Below are 20,288 nucleotides of genomic sequence, written 5' to 3' on the forward strand. Positions count from 1 at the left end.
ATCTCCCTCTCTCACCCCCATCTGTTCTCGGTCTGTCACCCACCCCGTCTCTCTCATTCTCTCACACCCATCTCTTTCTCTCTCTCTCTCTCTCTCACCCCACCTCTCTCTCACCCCCATCTCTTTCTCTCTCTCACCCCACCTCTCTGGCTCTCACCCCATCCCTCTCTCTCGTCCCCATCTCTTTCTCTCTCTCTCTCGCCCCATCTCTCTATGATGTGTTTCTCTCCCTGCCTCTCTCTCCCCTTGTCTTCCCACTTCCCATCCTCTCTCCTGCCCTCACTTCATCCCACTTTAGTGTGTCAGTATTCACACTCCTGACGGTGGTCAGCAGTTATCTCCCATCTTTCCAACACCATCTCAGACTGACACAAGCGTGCACTGTATTACACTCTTCCCCCTCCTCACCCCCACAGTTCTCTTTATCTACCACCCTGCCTTTCATTTATTTCTAAGCCCCTCTTGTTCTGCCTCTTTCTAAACCAAGTGCAACACACACACACACACTCACGCACACGCGCACACACACACACACACACACACACTGGTAGAGTGGGAGCCAAAAGGATGTTCCGCACATTAGCACACAATCTGGGGGCAATGTTTTTGTCATCAAGTGAACCACAAGATATCTTAGAAAAGCCTCTTCTCCACTTCTCTCTAACACACACACACACACACACACACACACACACACACACACACACACACACACACACACACACACACACACACACACACACACACACACACACACACACACACACACACACACACACACACACACACACACACACCGGTTTGCAAGTCTCCTGGTAAGAATCACATAAGTCTGATGATTGCCAAGTGGAGAAGTAATCTACAGTAGACATGTTATATTTATAGATACAGTAGATCAATGAGCTGTACTGTCGTCCACAATCTAACTTTTCTTACTCATCTTTGCAAATATGCACTGCTTGAAATCATCTTAGTATTTAGTGAACTTGAATGAGAACGCTCATTGTGTTTGATGGCAGCAATAATCAAGGCAGTGATGAGTTTCCAGCCCTGAGGGAGTGTCCTGCTCCTCTTTAACACCAACCTGCTGGCCCACATTTCTACTACAAGACAACATTATCATCATTGAGCATCTAAAGCTGCTGGATAATATTTAAAAAGAATAATATTTAAATAGAACTATACATACATACATATATATATAAATGAATGCATACATGTGTATGTATTGATATATATATATATATATATATATATATATATATATATTATATATATATGTATATGTATATATATGTGTGTATGTATGTATGTTATGTATATATATATATATATATATATATATATATATATATATATATATATATATATATATATTTATTTTTATTTTTTTAATAAATAAACATTTTAAAGCACACTTATTTACACTAAAACGCACAGCAGGAGTCATATTTATAAACACTCATGCTAAATTTGATCATAAAAAAGATTTAAAAATAGTAACGAAAACATTATAGAATAGAATTAAATAGAATAGAATAGAATTGAAAGTACTTTATTGATCCCTGGGGGAAATTCAGCACCACAATAGACAATAATAATAATAAATAATATATATTATATATATAATATATAACATATGAATAGTATAAATATATTCTACATATATTCTACATCATCATCATTGAGCATCTACAGCTGCTGAATAATATTTAAGTATAAACAACATTTAAATATATATATATATATATATATATATATATATATATATATATATACAGGATGCAGGGGGTTGCTGGAGCCTATCTCAGCTCCATTCATATATATATATACAGTATATATACATACACGTGAAAACGAGCAGAGGAGCATGTTCGGCAGCGCACACACACAGAGTACTTACACGCAGTCACAGTGTGCAGACAAAAAAAGGGAGAATGGACGCATTTTGGTGTAAAAAGTAAAGATAAAGGTGAAGTTATAACACTGAAAGACCCTCAGCAAGAGGTGCTGCAAGACATGGCTAGCTAGCTTGCAGCTAACATCCATCCACGGTCGCCAGTGTTTTAGCTACATCTAAATCACTAATCCTGGCCTCCATGGCGACAAATAAAGTACGTTTTTTGCAAGTATTATAATCACTGGAGGACGAGGAGTGCAGTGTAAACAGTCATTGGGGCCACAATGGGGCCACATTGGTGGCCTACAGTGTAAATATAGTCATTGGGGCCACATTGGAATCTGATAATAAAAGTCATTCAGATGGAAAAAAAATCTGATTTCAATAAATCCAATTTGCGCCACTTTGGCCTTTATTACTACTTGTGTGATTTATTTTTATTCCATATTTGTTTCCACTAACGCACCTTAAGTTGGAGTCCTTAATCTTGTTATGTGCAAATAAAATGACAATAAAGTCCATTTTATTCTTCTATTCTATTCTAGTGTAAACATAGACATTGGGGCCAAATTTGAGCCTGAGCACGTTTATACTGGAGTCTGATAAAAATCAGTCAGAGAGAAAAAAAAATCAGATTTGAATTAATCCGATGTGCATCACTTTGGCCTACAGTGTAAACATAGTCATTGGGGCCACAATGGGGCCACATTGGGGCCTGTGCGCGTTTACACCGGAGTCTGATAAAAACGGGGGAAAAAAACCGTTAAACGGAAAAAAATCTGATTTCCATAAATCAGATTTGTGCCACTTTGGCCTGCAGTGTAAACATAGTGTAGTTATAGGGGCCACAATGGGGCCCCTGCACATTTACACTGGAGTCTGCTAAAAATCAGTCGGATGGGAAAAAAAATCTGATTTCAATAACTCCTATTGGGGCCACTTTGGCCTACAGTCGTAGTCTTAATCTTGCCCTTAATTTCAAATGGGCGTGCGATGAGAGCGAAGAGAGAGAGAATTGGGACATAAAGCTGGAGACGGGTTTAAGAGCAGATGATTAGGAGCCACACTGAAGATGATTTGATAATGGTGTGGGAAGAAGAGGTCTACTGAGAAACCCCAGACATCAGTGAAGAGAAGACATGTTGTGTCACCATGGCGCTAGCCACATCAACACAGTGTCATGCTGCACATGTCAGTCACATCAGCTGTCACCACTCCATAGTGGGGCGTCCACACTCACAGGAAACACTTTCAGGCCTCAAATACTTCAATAATCTGCTAAGGCCGACATCTTTAATACCAACTCATCTTTACAAACCTCTGTCCTACACTTTTGTTTATTTGTCCATCATTCAAGTCCTCATGTAGGACAGGAACACATAGGTGTGTTTTTTTATGCATTCTAAATCCTGAATAAACACTAGCAATAGTCAGCTAACAATGGAGCTAATGGGAGTCGCTCGATTCCGCCTACAAAGTGCTCTAAAAAACATCCAAAGAAGGTTTTATATACACACTAAGTATTTATGTAATCTTCATAATAACATGCAACACATACATATTTTCATCATTTTAAGTATTACATACACACTGTAAGTACATATGTAATGCAGTAACATTCATAACAACATGTAATATTTACATATTTTCATAATGTAAAATGTAATGTAATATTTTTGTAACATATATATTTTTATCATTTTAAGTATTATATACACACTGTAATTATTTAGGTAATGTAGTAATATTCATAATAACATCCAAAATTTACATATTTTATATACACACTGAAAGTATATATTTAATGTAGTAACATTCATAACAACATGTAATATTTACATATTTTCATCATTTTTATTATTAAATACACACTAAGTATGTATGTAATGTACTAACATTCATAACATGTAACATATATATATTTTTATCATTTTAAGTATTATATACACACTAAATATTTATGTAATGTAGTAATATTCATAATAACATGTCATATTTACATATTTTCATCATTTTAAGAATGATATACACTGCGTATTTATGTAATGAAGGAACTTTCATAACAACATGTCACATGTACGTACTTTTATCATTTTAAGTATGTAGTAATATTCTTAATAACATGTAATATTTACATATTTTGTATACACACTAAGTATATATGTAATGTAGTAACATTCATATGTAATATTTACATATTTTCATCATTTTAGGTATTATATACACACTAGGTATTTATGTAATGTAGTAATATTCATAAAAATATGTAATATTTAAATATTCTCATCATTTTAAGTATTATATACAAACTAAGTGTTTATGTGATGTAGTAACATTCATAAAAACATGCAACATATACATATTTTTATCATTTTAAGTATTATATACACACTGTAAGTATATATGTAGTATCTAGTAACATTCATAATAACATGTAATATTTACATACGTTCATCATTTTAAGTATTATGTACATGCTGTAAGTATATATGTAATGTAATAACATTCATAATAACATGTAATATTTACATATGTTCATAATTTTAAGCATCAATTTCCCAGACGCATCACAGCGTTCATTTCTCTTCAACAACAACAACAAGACTACTAATCATGGCAGACTAGATGAGAAACAACAAAGACTACTTTGGGACAAATGATGATCCAAAAAAACTTCCATTTTTGAGCCTGAATATAAGGAGGATGATCTACAAGTTTTACAATCTGTGTGCTAAACAGATGCAGCTTTAGTCAAAGACTAAGCATCATGTAGCAGTATTGCTAAGTGCTAAACAAGATGTACCAACATAATAAAACAATCACTTACTGTACAATGTCTGCTCTCACTGGGATAACGCCTGATGGGATGTTTATATCTTTCCCTCAACATCAACGATCATCATAATCCTCACAAAGGTTAAAAAACAAGTTTTTTGGTGTCTTTCTGGCCATCTCCGGGTCTAAGTTGGCTGTCAAAGTTGACCAACTTGTGGGTTTATGTCCACAACCTTCTACTATCCAGGTGAGAGACATGATTTATCATCTAGAACAGGGGTCGGGAACCTTTTTGGCTGAGAGAGCCATGAAAGCCAAATATTTTAAAATGTATTTCCGTGAGAGCCGTTTCATATTTTTTAACACTGAAGACAACTAAATGCGTGCATTTTTTAAGTAAAACCAACATTTTTAGAGTATGATAAGTCTCTAATTATTTTAAACAACATTGTTATTTTTTGAACAGGTGCGGTTGAAACGGATGGATGGATTAAAATGCATGAGAATGTTTTCTATTTTGAACGTTATTTTTAACATCGTGATTACCAGCGGAATTATTCATGACTTGTCGCAGGGATGTCAAACTCAAATAGAGAGTGGGACAAAATTCTAAACAGAACAAAGCCGTGGGCCTAAGTTGAACAACTCAACCTTTTAATAGAAAACCAAACAAGTTTTGCATTGAATATTGAACAAGCAAGGCTTATATAACTTTATAGTCACATGCAAAACCAAGTTTTGTTGGTAGCGGGGGTGTATATTGTAGCGTCCCGGAGGGGTTAGTGCTGCAAGGGGCTCTGGTTATTTGTTCTGTTGTGTTTATGTTGTGTTACGGTGCGAACGTTCTCCCGAAATCTGTTTGTCATTCTTGTTTGCTGTGGGTTCACAGTGTGGTGTAACAATAAATAAATAAATAAATGGGTTGTACTTGTAAAGCGCCTTTCTACCTTCAAGGTACTCAAAGCGCTTTGACACTACTTCCACATTTACCCATTCACACACTGATGGAGGGAGCTGCCATGCAAGGCGCTAACCAGCACCCATCAGGAGCAAGGGTGAAGTGTCTTGCTCAGGACACAACGGATATGACGAGGTTTGTACTAGGTGGGATTTGAACCAGGGACGCTCGGGTTGCGTACGGCCACTCTCCCACTGAAGTTGTTTATATGGCCACCCTCAGTGTGACCTGTATGGCTGTTGACCAAGTATGTGTTTGTGAAAGCCGCATATATTACGTGACTTGGCTGACACGCTGTTAGTATGGAGGAAAAGCGGACGTCACGACAGGTTGTAGAGAACGCTGAAGGCAGTGCCTTAAATGCACGCCCCCAATATAGTTGTCCAGATGGAAATCGGTGGAAATTCGGGAGAATGGTTGCCCCGGGAGATTTTCGGGTGGGGCACTGAACTTCGGGAGTCTACCGGGAAAATTAGAAGGGTTGGCAAGTATGAGTATTAGCGGTGATTGCACCGACGCTGTATAACACCGGCGGGCCAGCTCTAATGCTAAATTGATATTGCCTCAAGGGCCAAATGAAATTACACGACGGGCCAGAGTTTGACAGCCATGCTTTAGAGGTTTAAGACCCTGACACACGGACTGGGACTCACCTGTACAGCATTCCAGTCTTCTGGCTGCCCGTGTCCTCCCTGGCCAGTCCAAACATCTTGTCCAAACACCTGCTCTCCATCTGTCGTCGCGGCGCCCCCTGCCTCACGTCGGCGAGCTGACCTTTGGCCCCGCCGACGGAGTGCTGGCGGTGGACGGGGGCCGGGGCCCCGCCTGTGCTGCTGCGGGCGGCCAGCATGACCCCTGGAGGGCAAAGTTGAAGGAGGAAGTCCAGGTTTTGTCTCGCTTCCTTGAAGATTGCTTCCTGGGATTTGTTTGGCACTTTCTCCTCCTTTGTGCTGCTGCACTCCTTATAGCCCGGAAACCTGAGCCTGCTTGCCTTGGCGGGCCTGGAAGGAGCAGCCAAACATGGCAGAGTGTTGACATGATGCAAACACACACAGTAAGTGTTAAGTGTCCGCTCGCACAGCTAAACAGGATTTATGACGGAGGAAAGGAGCATGTTAGCCTTGTGGAGCGTTAGCATGACGTGGCACATTCTTGCTAACATTCTCTATATTTACACACTTAAAGGCCTACTGAAAGCCACTACTAGCGACCACGCAGGCTGATAGTTTATATATCAATGATGAAATATTAACATTGCAACACATGCCAATACGGCCGCTTTAGTTTACTAAATTGACATTTTAAATTTCGCGCGAGGTATCCTGTTGAAAACGTTGCGGTATGATGACGCGTATGATTGTAGCGGAGGTTTTGATCCATAATTACACAGTATTCTGGACATCTGTGTTGCTGAATCTTTTGCAATTCGTTCAATTAGTAATGGAGACGTCAAAGAAGAAAGATGTAGGCTGGAAGCGGTGGATTGCGGCCGCCTTTAGCCACACAAAACACAGCCGATGTTTTCTTCTTTACATTCCCGAAAACAAGACAGAATTTCTAGGCGCAGTCAAGGCGTTGAGGGGTTCCGGTTTGGTGACCGCGGGATTAGGTCTCTGCTTTTTGCAGATGATGTGGTCCTGATTGCTTCATCTGGCCGGGATCTTCAGCTCTCACTGGATCGGTTCGCAGCCGAGTGTGAAGCGACCGGAATGAGAATCAGCACCTCCAAGTCCGAGTCCATGGTTCTCGCCCGGAAAAGGGTGGAGTGCCATCTCCGGGTTGGGGAGGAGACCCTGCCCCAAGTGGAGGAGTTCAAGTACCTAGGAGTCTTGTTCACGAGTGGGGGAAGAGTGGATGGTGAGATCGACAGGCGGATCGGTGCGGCGTCTTCAGTAATGCGGACGTTGTATCGATCCGTTGTGGTGAAAAAGGAGCTGAGCCAGAAGGCAAAGCTCTCAATTTACCGGTCGATCTACGTTCCCATCCTCACCTATGGTCATGAGCTTTGGGTCATGACCGAAAGGACAAGATCACGGGTACAAGCGGCCCAGATGACTTTGGGTCTCTCCCTTAGAGATAGGGTGAGAAGCTCTGCCATCCGGGAGGAACTTAAAGTAAAGCTGCTGCTCCTCCACATGGAGAGGAGCCAGATGAGGTGGTTCAGGCATCTGGTCAGGATGCCACCCGAACGCCTCCCTAGGGAGGTGTTTAGGGCACGTCCAACCAGTAGGAGGCCACGGGGAAGACCCAGGACATGTTGGGAAGACTATGTCTCCAGGCTGGCCTGGGAACGCCTCGGGATCCCCCGGGAAGAGCTAGACGAAGTGGCTGGGGAGAGGGAAATCTGGGCTTCCCTGCTTAGGCTGCTGCCCCCGCGACCCGACCTCGGATTAGCGGAAGATGATGGATGGATGGATTCCCGAAAGCTGATGGTGAAGCTTTACTATGAAACAGAGCAGTCAAGCGAACATGGTTTCCTACCACATGTCAACCGGCAGGTTTCGGTGAGAAAATGGTGGTAACAAGTCGGCTCTTACCGTAGTTATGAGCGGAGAGCTTGCGTCGTGCCTTGCCTCCTCCCAACGGCCGCCCCCGACCGTCGGATGCTTACACCGTGGAGGAGGGGGAAAAAACAAGATCTCAGCCCGGCTGCCTTGCTTCGTCGAGAAATGTGGCTTCCATCGAAGACACTGGCGGTCACCACACTCCTCCAACTTTCAGGTACCACCATATAATCTCACTAAAACACTAGTAACACAATAAGCAGATTTTCCAGAATTATCCTAGTAAATGTGTCTAATAACATCTGAATCACTCCCACTGACCTCGTCTTTTTTTTCTTTCTAGTCCTTCACTCCCACTATCCTCATCTTTCATCCTCACTCAAATTAATGGGGAAATTGGCGCTTTCTCGGTTCGAATCGCTCTAGCTGCTGGTGGCCATGATTGTAAACAATGTTCAGATGTGAGGAGCTCCACAACACATCGTCTGCTACTTCCGGTACAGGCAAGGCTTTTTTATTAGCGACTAAAAGTTGCAAACTTTATCGTGGATGTTCTCTACTAAATCCTTTCAGCAAAAATATGGCAAAATGATCAAGTATGACACATAGAATGGAGCTGCTATCCCCGTTTAAATAAGAACATCTCATTTCAGTAGGCCTTTAAGGACAACATTCTTCATCTCATGACTAGTTACACAAAGTTGTAAGAACCTGACATTCAATGACAAAGATTCAGTTATAAAAGTTGATTTGTTTCTGACTAATGAACTGGATGGAGCTAGCTTGCTAACTAGCATTGTTTGGTGGATGAAAATAACTCACCATGCAGACACACAATTGTAGAAAGTTGAATTAGTTGCAACTCAGAAGCTGTCATTTTGTTTAGTTAGTTAATTGCTAAGTTAGTTAGTTAGTTAGTTAGGATGAGATTGCGTGAAACAAACTTGATCTGACCGGCAGTTGACGGCCATTTTGTGCATTGCCGCCACCTACAGGAGGGGAGGAGAACTGCCACAGACATGTTGGAAGGTGACGCAGCATGGCGCGCTACTGCTTACAGGCGCTGACGAGACGCGGGGCCGCCATCTTGGAGTGGTGATCCGCTCCACTCAGTGCAATTCATTTGGCACAGGGGGGTCCAAAGTGCGGCCCGCAGCTAATCCTTTACCGGCCTGCCACACATTCTGCAAACATTGCAAAATCGATAGTATTGCAAAAATAAAAAATCATTTGAAAAAAGTGGAATGAGGTGAAATCTACTGAGAAAAAGTGGCAATGTTGACACAAAGCTGCCATGCAGGCAGTCCCCCCCCCCCCTTTTTTCTTTATTTTCTTTTTTTTCCATTGCTCAAAAAAAAAGGACAAACAAATCTGTTGTATCAAATTATTAATTAAAAATGATCACTTTAAAATGTTTTATGTGGGAAAATTATTGCATATGTTGGGTAGTTGCCATATAAAACATCAACGTTTTTACAAAAGAGCATAAAACAAACCAAATAATAGTTAAACTTAAAATCGACAGATTTTGATCTTGAAATTTAAGTGTTAAAAGTAAAAAAAACAACTAATAAAAATGCATCACTTTATGAGTGGGGAAGCTTTTGGATCTCAAATATATTGAGTAGGATTTTATTTAACTTTTCACTGTGATTACTCCATCCATCCATCCATCCATTTTCTACCGCTTATTCCCTTTTGGGGTCGCTGGCGCCTATCTCAGCTACAATCGGGCAGAAGGCGGGGTACACCCTGGACAAGTCGCCACCTCATCGCAGGGTCATACTCAAAAATATTAAATAATTAAAATCAATGGTGTCCTGCATTATTGATCTTTGAGAGCTTTAATTGCTAAATAAATGGAACTCACCTGAATGAATCAATAAAATACTATCTATCTAAAAACTGCATATTTCAGTTTTACTATAAAAAACAAAGTTGTCTTTGCCAGAAAAGGCATAAAAAATTGTTTTACTTTATATCAGGGGTCTCAAACATGCGGCCCGCGCTTTGATATGACAATTTAATGTTGGTGTGGCCCAAGTTTAATATGAACAACGCTTGACAGCGTCATACTTGCCCACGTCCCCAATTTTCCCGGGAGACCCCTGAATTTCAGGGCACCAATTCCCTCCAAGCCCTTGTTAATTTTTACCAGATTAACAATAATTAGGGAGTGCAATAACGGCACTGCCTATAGCGCCCCCTACATCCTGAACTGACAGCGTGCAAGCAGTTGTGAGTTGCATCAGGCCATGAGATACGCACGTGTGTTCTTGCAAGATATATTTGGTCAACAGCTACACACGTCACACTACGGGTGGCCGTAAAAAAAACTTTTAACACTGTTACAAATATGGGCCAGACTGTGAACCCACACCAAACAAGAATGACAAACACATTTCGGGAGAAAATCCGCACCGTAATACAACATAAACACACCAGAACAATTACCCAGAGTCCCATGCGGACCTAACACTTCCGAGCTACAATATACACACACCTGCTACCACCAACCCCCCACCCCCTCACACTCCCTACTTGCGTCGGTTGAGGTGTTGTATATTGTAGCCCTGCAAGGTGTTCTGGGTATTTGTTCTCTTGTGCTTGAGTTCTGTTAGGGTGTGGAAATTCTCCCCAAAAGAGTTTGTCATTCTTGTTTGGAGTGGGTTCACAGTGTGGCAGATATTTGTAACAATGTTAAAGTTGTTTATACGGCCACCCTCAGTGTGACCTGCATGGCTGTTGACCAAGTATGTCTTGCAGCCACTGATGTTGTTCTGCACAAGACTCACACAACATGTTCCAGAGGCAGCACATTGGTTGTGTGATATAAAAGCGTGCACAATGACATGTTGTAGAGCAGTAGTCTTCCTTAGGGATAGCGCGGACCACTGGAGGCACTTGAAGGTATGCCAAGGGACAAGTGAGACGTATTAAAAACATTCTAAAAAAGAGCAGCAATTCATAAATTCTATATACATATGTTTATTGAATAATACTTAAATGAAGTATGAATGTAAGTTCATAAACTGTGGAAAAATAATACAACAATCCAACATTCAGTGTTGACAGCTAGATTTTTTGTGGACATGTTCCATAAATATTGATGTTAAAGATTTCTTTTTTTGTGAAGAAATGTTTAGAATGAAGTTGATGAATCCAGATGGATCTCTATTACAATCCCCAAAGAGGGCACTTTAAGTTGATGATTACTTCTATGTGGAGAAATCTTTATTTATAATTGAATCACTTGTTTATTTTTCAACAAGTTTTTTAGTTATTTTTACATCTTTTTTTCCAAATAGACTACTAAAAATGAGCAATATTTTGCACTGTTATACAATGTAATAAATCAGAAAGTGATGACATAGTGCTGTATTTTACTTCTTTATCTCTTTTTTTCAACCAAAATGCTTTGCTCTGATTAGGGGGTACTTGAATGAAACAAATGTTCAGAGGGGGTATATCGCTGGAAAAAGGTTGAGAACCACTGTTGTAGAGGACGTTAAAGGCAGCCTTTAATAATGTCGGCCGGGTGAAAAGTGGGACTAATTCAGGAGAATGTTTGCACCTGGAGATTGTCGGGAGGTGCACTGAAATTCAGGAGTCTCCCGGAAAAATGGTGAGGGTAGGCAAGTATGTTGCTAAGGCGGGAAAGACATTCATAGAAGGTGAATTCTTTAAAAAAGTGCATGTACGATGTTTTAAGAAATATTTTCTTGCGGCCCAGCCTCACCCAGTTTCTGCATCCAGGGGCCCCCAGGTCCATTGAGTTTGAGACCCCTGCTTTATATCAACCTCAACTTGATATAGAGATTTACTGTAAGCATTAAATAAAAAATAATTATAATAATTTGACTTATTTTTAACATTTTAGTGACTGAGACCCTCTATGCTTCCCAGGACCCCTAAGGATTAAAAAAAATCCATATATGTTGTTATGGTTTGAAAATGAAAAATATCCAAATGGCCCCCGCATGCTTTCATTTTTCCGTGTGCGACCCTCTGTGGAAAAAGTTTGGACAGTCAACACATTTCATTCATCTTACCCAGAGGTGGGTAGAGTAGCCAGAAATTATACTCAAGTAAGAGTACAGTTACTTTAGAGATGTATTACTCAAGTAAAAGTAAGGAGTAGTCACCCAAATATTTACTTGAGTAAAAGTAAAAAGTATGTTGTGAAAAAACTACTCAAGTACTGAGTAACTGATGAGTAACCTGTTTGTTTAATGATGACGGCAACAAATAATGCACAAAAACATAAAAATAGCAACGAGCAAATTCAGAGCCAGGAATATCTCTTAAGCAACTAAAACAATAATATATATTAAATAATAATACATTAAAATAAAATAAAAATTAAGGCACATTGAGCCACAATAACTTAACAGCACCATAGGCTCAGTAGGCAGTGATTGATTGATTGATTGATTGAAACTTGTATTAGTAGATTGCACAGTACAGTACATATTCCGTACAATTGACCACTAAATGGTAACACCCCAATAAGTTTTATAAAGTTAATCAATTACTTAATAAATGACCAAGTCGAGGTGATCTACCTCATATATACACACACACACATATCATATACATACACACACATATAATATATATATATATATATATACATATATATATATACATACATACATAAATTTATATATACAGTATATAATTTATATTATTTTGCCGTTTTTGTTGACATGTTAAAGGTGTTTTAATGAATATACATGCATGTTTAACATATAGATTCCTATCTTTCATGAAGACAAGAATATAAGTTGGTGTATTACCTGATTCTGATGACTTGCATTGATTGGACTCAGACAGTATAGTGCTGATAATGTCCGCATTTTCAAATGCAGGAGAAAAAAAAGTTCCTCCTTCCTGTCTAATACCACATGAAAGTCGTTGGTTTTTGGCATCTTATTCGTCCAGCTTCCATATTGGTTTTTATACACTTTACAAGAAATACATTGGCGGCAAACTCCGTAGTTTGCTAGTTTGTTTGCGCTGGCTTTCGGAGACTCTTATTTTGTTAGCGTAGGCGCGATGGCGCGGCGCTTTTATTGTGAAGACAGGAACTGTGCGATCAGTCTTTAGGCTTTTGACGGGAAGTACGGTTGAAATAAAAAGTGTCTTTTTTCCTTTACACTTTTGATTGATTGATTGAAACTTTTATTAGTAGATTGCACAGTACAGTACATATTCCCTACAATTGACCACTAAATGGTAACACCCCAATAAGTTTGTCAACATATTTAAGTCGGGTCATGTGACCGCCTGGCTCTGTTTGATTGGTCCAAGGTCACCAGTGGCTGCATGTGATTGGTGAAACGCAGGCATGCGTAGTTCCTATTTTGAAAAACCAAAACAAACATAAATAGATCGATTAAAAAAAAGTAGCGAGTAGTGAGCTGAATGTTGATAAATGGAACGGAGTAAAAGTAGCGTTTCTTCCCTATAAATATACTCAAGCAAAAGTAAAAGTATGTTGCATAAAAACTACTCTTAGAAGTACAATGTATCCCAAAAGTTACTCAAGTAAATGTAACGGAGTAAATGTAGCACGTTACTACCCACATCTGATCTTACCTCACTGAATACAACTCATTTTCACCCACTTTTTTGGTAATACGTGTAACTATGATAAAGGACATGTTTTATTATTCATAGTTTGCTTAACAGTAATAGAATATTCTTACATGCTATAAGTGACCAGACGTCCCAGATCAAAACTGGGAATATAATCCCAAAAAAGGGGGAAAAAAACGGTCAGCTATTTTTGAATTAAAGAAACAATATGATTATGTTATATATTCATTTTACCATGAATTGATTAACGTGGACGCCGACTTAAACAAGTTGAAAAACTTATTGGGGTGTTACCATTTAGTGGTCAATTGTACGGAATATGTACTGTACTGTGCAATCTACTAATAAAACTTTCAATTAATCAATCACAAACAATGTATGAATACATTGTATATGTATATTAATCTTAGGGACCTATAGACTGTACTTTATTCTGTCTTCACACTTTGTATTGATATTTTCTACTACATTCTTCCCTTAAATGATCATGTTTACAGTCATTGTTTTATATGTATTTTTATGTATGTCGCTTTGGATAAAAGCGTCTGCCAAATACTTAAACATAAACACCTGAAAGTCTTTAAATCAGCTCAAACCACCAATCTGTTCCGCTGGATTCAGAATAAACCCAAATTGTGTTTTACCCAACAATGTAAGTATTTGAATATTGTTACTTGAAGACTTATTCCTGGTTGCAATTATACTGTTAAAGTATCGTCTTATACTTTGCCTAAAATGAGAATGCATCATAATGGTGAATGTAGTTTTAGGTGGGGTTGAAAGTTTGTAAACCAAACCCCTGTAGGGGGCGGTCATCCTCCCCCAGAAGATTTATTTGTAATTTCCACAAACAAATGAAGCATTCTGGTGCATTCTGACAAAATATTGAAGATAAAATAGAACATTTTATAGGTTTGCAGAGAACTTAATACAATATGCACATTGAAGGCTAGTTTTAGACGTGTATAATACTGTATTGTGTGATAGCAAAATTACTTATACTCGTTTAAATAGATGGTGTTCTTTGAACTGGGTACGAAAAGTTATTTATTGGGCTCAGGAATGTGACATTTAGCAAGAGATCTCTTATCTGATCAAGCACTGTCTCCTATGTCTTTGATGTGACATGTGGACTTTAGTTGACCTGGGCATGTGTGTTTTCTCTCCCTGGCACCCCCCCGTGCTAAATTGTTGCCCTTTCCTGAGTGACCCCCCCCCCTCTGGGCAAACGACACCCTCTCCCCTTCACAGGACTTTGGGTATTCATTCCACTGGTGTACTGTATGTAAATGAGCATGAAGGGTGGGACTTCTGAGAATGTATAATTGTCATTACATATTCTAAAAGAGTTAGAACAAGCTGGAACCAACGGATGTGTCGTTCTGGTTTGGTCTCGCTTTACAAAGCTTGTTATTATTTGTTTGTTACTTTAATAAATCATTTTAAAGCTATTTGTCACTAAAGGATCGTCTTTAAGAAATTTCCACGACAATTGCCACTGTCCATCAGGCTAGAATGAAGGTTTTAGAACGGCCTTCCCAAAGTCCTGACTTAAAGGTGTGGACAATGCTGAAGAAACAAGTCCATGTCACACATTTAGCTAAACTGCAGCAATTTTGTGGTGAAACATGTAAGCAGAAGCTTGTGGATGGCTACCAAAAGTGCCTTATTGCAGGTAAACTTAATTAATTAATAAAGTACAACAATAATAAACACTTATAATTGTTTGACAGAACATTATTTTCATACAGCAGAATGTTTGACCCACAAGGTCATTTATGTACACAATCATATTATTTCATTCCATTCTTACATTACAACAAAAACAACAGTGACAAATGTTAAAAAACCCAAAAACAATATTTAGTGAGAGAAAGTTGAAATGGTTCAATAATGAATATTAACTACACTTTGCTTAATTCCACCTAATAAGAGGAAGGATTTCATTGACATTAAAGTTGCATAAAAACATTCACACAGCGGTGAAGGGGGTCTACACCCACTGTGAAGGGGGTTTAAACCCACTGTGAAGGGGGTCTACACCCACTATGAATGGGGTCTACACCCGCTATGAAGGGGGTCTACACCCACTATGAAGGGGGTCTACACCCACTATGAAGGGGGTCTACACCCGCTATGAAGGGGGTCTACACCCACTATGAAGGGGGTCTACACCCGCTATGAAGGGGGTCTACACCCACTATGAAGGGGGTCTAAACCCACTATGAAGGGGGTCTACACCCACTATGAAGGGGGTCTACACCCACTATGAAGGGGGTCTACACCCACTATGAAGGGGGTCTACACCCGCTATGAAGGGGGTCTACACCCACTGTGAAGGGGGTTTAAACCCACTGTGAAGGGGGTCTACACCCACTATGAAGGGGGTCTACACCCACTGTGAAGGGGGTTTAAACCCACTGTGAAGGGGGTCTACACCCACTATGAAGGGGGTCTACACCCGCTATGAAGGGGGTCTACACCCACTATGAAGGGGGTCTACACCCACTATGAAGGGGGTCTACACCCGCTATGAAGGGGGTCTACACCCACTATGAAGGGGGTCTACACCCGCTATGAAGGGGGTCTACACCCACTATGAAGGGGGTCTAAACCCACTATGAAGGGGGTCTACACCCACTATGAAGGGGGTCTACACCCACTATGAAGGGGGTCTACACCCACTATGAAGGGGGTCTACACCCGCTATGAAGGGGGTCTACACCCACTGTGAAGGGGGTTTAAACCCACTGTGAAGGGGGTCTACACCCACTATGAAGGGGGTCTACACCCACTGTGAAGGGGGTTTAAACCCACTGTGAAGGGGGTCTACACCCACTATGAAGGGGGTCTACACCCGCTATGAAGGGGGTCTACACCCACTATGAAGGGGGTCTACACCCACTATGAAGGGGGTCTACACCCACTATGAAGGGGGTCTACACCCGCTATGAAGGGGGTCTACACCCACTATGAAGGGGGTCTACACCCGCTATGAAGGGGGTCTACACCCACTATGAAGGGGGTCTAAACCCACTATGAAGGGGGTCTACACCCACTATGAAGGGGGTCTACACCCACTATGAAGGGGGTCTACACCCACTATGAAGGGGGTCTACACCCACTATGAAGGGGGTCTACACCCGCTATGAAGGGGGTCTACACCCACTATGAAGGGGGTCTACACCCACTATGAAGGGGGTCTACACCCGCTATGAAGGGGGTCTACACCCGCTATGAAGGGGGTCTACACCCGCTATGAAGGGGGTCTACACCCACTATGAAGGGGGTCTAAACCCACTATGAAGTGGGTCTACACCCACTATGAAGGGGGTCTACACCCACTATGAAGGGGGTCTACACCCACTATGAAGGGGGTCTACACCCACTATGAAGGGGGTCTACACCCGCTATGAAGGGGGTCTACACCCACTATGAAGGGGGTCTACACCCACTATGAAGGGGGTCTACACCCACTATGAAGGGGGTCTACACCCACTATGAAGGGGGTCTACACCCACTATGAAGGGGGTCTACACCCACTATGAAGGGGGTCTATACCCACTGTGAAGGGGGTCTACACCCACTGTGAAGGGGGTCTACACCCACTATGAAGGGGGTCTACACCCACTGTGAAGGGGGTCTACACCCACTATGAATGGGGTCTACACCCACTATGAAGGGGGTCTACACCCACTATGAAGGGGGTCTACACCCACTATGAAGGGGGTCTACACCCACCATGAAGGGGGTCTACACCCACTATGAAGGGGGTCTACACCCACCATGAAGGGGGTCTAAACCCACTGTGTATGGGGTCTACACCCACTGTGAAGGGGGTCTACACCCACTGTGAAGGGGGTTTAAACCCACTGTGAAGGGGGTCTACACCCACTGTGAAGGGGGTCTACACCCACTGTGAATGGGGTCTACACCCACTATGAAGGGGGTCTACACCCACTATGAATGGGGTCTACACCCACTATGAAGGGGGTCTACACCCACTATGAAGGGGGTCTACACCCACTATGAAGGGGGTCTACACCCACTATGAAGGGGGTCTACACCCACCATGAAGGGGGTCTAAAGCCACTGTGTATGGGGTCTACACCCAGTGTGAATATGGTCTTCACCATTTGTGAATGGGGTCTACACCCACTATGAAGGGGGTCTAAACCCACTGTCAATGGGGTCTACACCCACTGTGAAGGGGGCCTACACCCACTGTGAAGGGGGTCTAAACCCACTGTGAAGGGGGTCTACACCCACTATGAAGGGGGTCTAAACCTACTGTCAATGGGGTCTACACCCACTGTGAATAGGGTCTACACCCACTATGAAGGGGGTCTACACCCACCATGAAGGGGGTCTAAACCCACTGTGTATGGGGTCTACACCCAGTGTGAATATGGTCTTCACCATTTGTGAATGGGGTCTACACCCACTGTGAATGGGGTCTACACCCACTATGAAGGGGGTCTACACCCACTGTGAAGGGGGTCTACACCCACTGTGAAGGGGGTCTAAACCCACTGTGAATGGGGCCTAAACCTACTGTGAAGGGGGTCTACACCCACTGTGAATGGGGCCTAAACCCACTGTGAAGGGGGTCTACACCCACTGTGAAGGGGGTCTACACCCACTGTGAATGGGGCCTAAACCTACTGTCAATGGGGTCTACACCCACTGTGAATGGGGTCTACACCCAGTGTGAATAGGGTCTACACCCACTATGAAGGGGGTCTACACCCACCATGAAGGGGGTCTAAACCCACTGTGTATGGGGTCTACACCCACTGTGAATAGGGTCTACACCCAGTGTGAATATGGTCTTCACCATTTGTGAATGGGGTCTACACCCACTGTGAATGGTGTCTACACCCACTGTGAAGCGGGTCTAAACCCACTATGAAGGGGGTCTACACCCACTGTGAATGGTGTCTACACCCACTGTGAAGCGGGTCTAAACCCACTATGAAGGGGGTCTACACCCACCATGAAGGGGGTCTAAACCCACTGTGTATGGGGTCTACACCCACTGTGAATAGGGTCTACACCCAGTGTGAATATGGTCTTCACCATTTGTGAATGGGGTCTACACCCACTGTGAATGGGGTCTACACCCACTGTGAATGGTGTCTACACCCACTGTGAATGGTGTCTACACCCACTGTGAAGCGGGTCTCTACCCACTGTGAATGGGGTCTACACCCACTATGAAGGGGGTCTACACCCACCATGAAGGGGGTCTAAACCCACTGTGTATGGGGTCTACACCCACTGTGAAGGGGGTCTACACCCAGTGTGAATGGGGTCTACACCCACTGTGAAGGGGGTCTACACCCACTGTGAAGCGGGTCTAAACCCACTATGAAGGGGGTCTACACCCACTGTGAATGGTGTCTACACCCACTGTGAAGCGGGTCTAAACCCACTATGAAGGGGGTCTACACCCACCATGAAGGGGGTCTAAACCCACTGTGTATGGGGTCTACACCCACTGTGAATAGGGTCTACACCCAGTGTGAATATGGTCTTCACCATTTGTGAATGGGGTCTACACCCACTGTGAATGGTGTCTACACCCACTGTGAATGGTGTCTACACCCACTGTGAAGCGGGTCTCTACCCACTGTGAATGGGGTCTACACCCACTATGAAGGGGGTCTACACCCACCATGAAGGGGGTCTAAACCCACTGTGTATGGGGTCTACACCCACTGTGAATAGGGTCTACACCCAGTGTGAATGGGGTCTACACCCACTGTGAAGGGGGTCTACACCCACTGTGAAGCGGGTCTAAACCCACTATGAAGGGGGTCTACACCCACTGTGAATGGTGTCTACACCCACTGTGAAGCGGGTCTAAACCCACTATGAAGGGGGTCTACACCCACCATGAAGGGGGTCTAAACCCACTGTGTATGGGGTCTACACCCACTGTGAATAGGGTCTACACCCAGTGTGAATATGGTCTTCACCATTTGTGAATGGGGTCTACACCCACTGTGAATGGTGTCTACACCCACTGTGAAGGGGGTCTACACCCACTGTGAAGCGGGTCTACACCCACTGTGAATGGGGTCTACACCCACTGTGAATGGGGTCTACACCCACTGTGAAGGGGGTCTACACCCACTGTGAATAGGGTACTACACCCACTGTGAATGGGGTCTACACCCACTGTGAAGGGGGTCTAAACCCACTGTGAATGGGGTCTACACCCACTATGAAGGGGGTCTACACCCACTGTGAAGGGGGTCCACACCCACTGTGAAGGGGGTCTACACCCACTGTGAAGGGGGTCTACACCCACTGTGAAGGGGGTCTATACCCACGCCTGCCAGCCTGCAAAGAGTCTGCTGAGGTTTTTGGGGTCCATGGCCTGCTGGATGAGAAGGTTGACCTGACCTCCCACACTCAGCACCGAGCCGCCCTCCACTCCTTTCAGCTTCTCCTGCAGTCGCAGCAACACTCGCTCCGCAACCTTGTTGAAGCTCTGACTGTCACTGTGGACACAACAATATAGGATATATATATATATATATAT

The 20,288-nt window shown here is 42.5% G+C and overlaps 2 protein-coding genes across 3 annotated transcripts in view; both read right to left on the minus strand.

The window, feature by feature from the left end:
• kcnab1a (potassium voltage-gated channel subfamily A regulatory beta subunit 1a) overlaps positions 1-6,666 on the minus strand; it is a 105,265-nt gene extending 98,599 nt beyond the window's left edge. Inside the window, exon 1 of one of the 2 annotated variants that reach the window (XM_061919299.1) lies at positions 6,287-6,666. In XM_061919299.1, coding sequence (XP_061775283.1) covers positions 6,287-6,483 — 197 coding nt within the window. In that variant the 5' untranslated portion in view covers positions 6,484-6,666. The remainder of the gene's footprint in view (positions 1-6,286) is intronic. The other variant, XM_061919297.1, reaches the window with a different exon arrangement.
• A 10,897-nt stretch (positions 6,667-17,563) lies between these two features.
• atm (ATM serine/threonine kinase) overlaps positions 17,564-20,288 on the minus strand; it is a 119,029-nt gene continuing 116,304 nt past the window's right edge. Inside the window, exon 63 of the mRNA XM_061919303.1 lies at positions 17,564-20,247. Within this exon, the coding sequence (XP_061775287.1) occupies positions 20,067-20,247 (181 nt within the window). The 3' untranslated portion in view covers positions 17,564-20,066. The remainder of the gene's footprint in view (positions 20,248-20,288) is intronic.

The sequence above is a fragment of the Nerophis ophidion genome, linkage group LG13 (assembly GCF_033978795.1).
Source record: "Nerophis ophidion isolate RoL-2023_Sa linkage group LG13, RoL_Noph_v1.0, whole genome shotgun sequence".
NCBI lineage: Eukaryota > Metazoa > Chordata > Actinopteri > Syngnathiformes > Syngnathidae > Nerophis > Nerophis ophidion.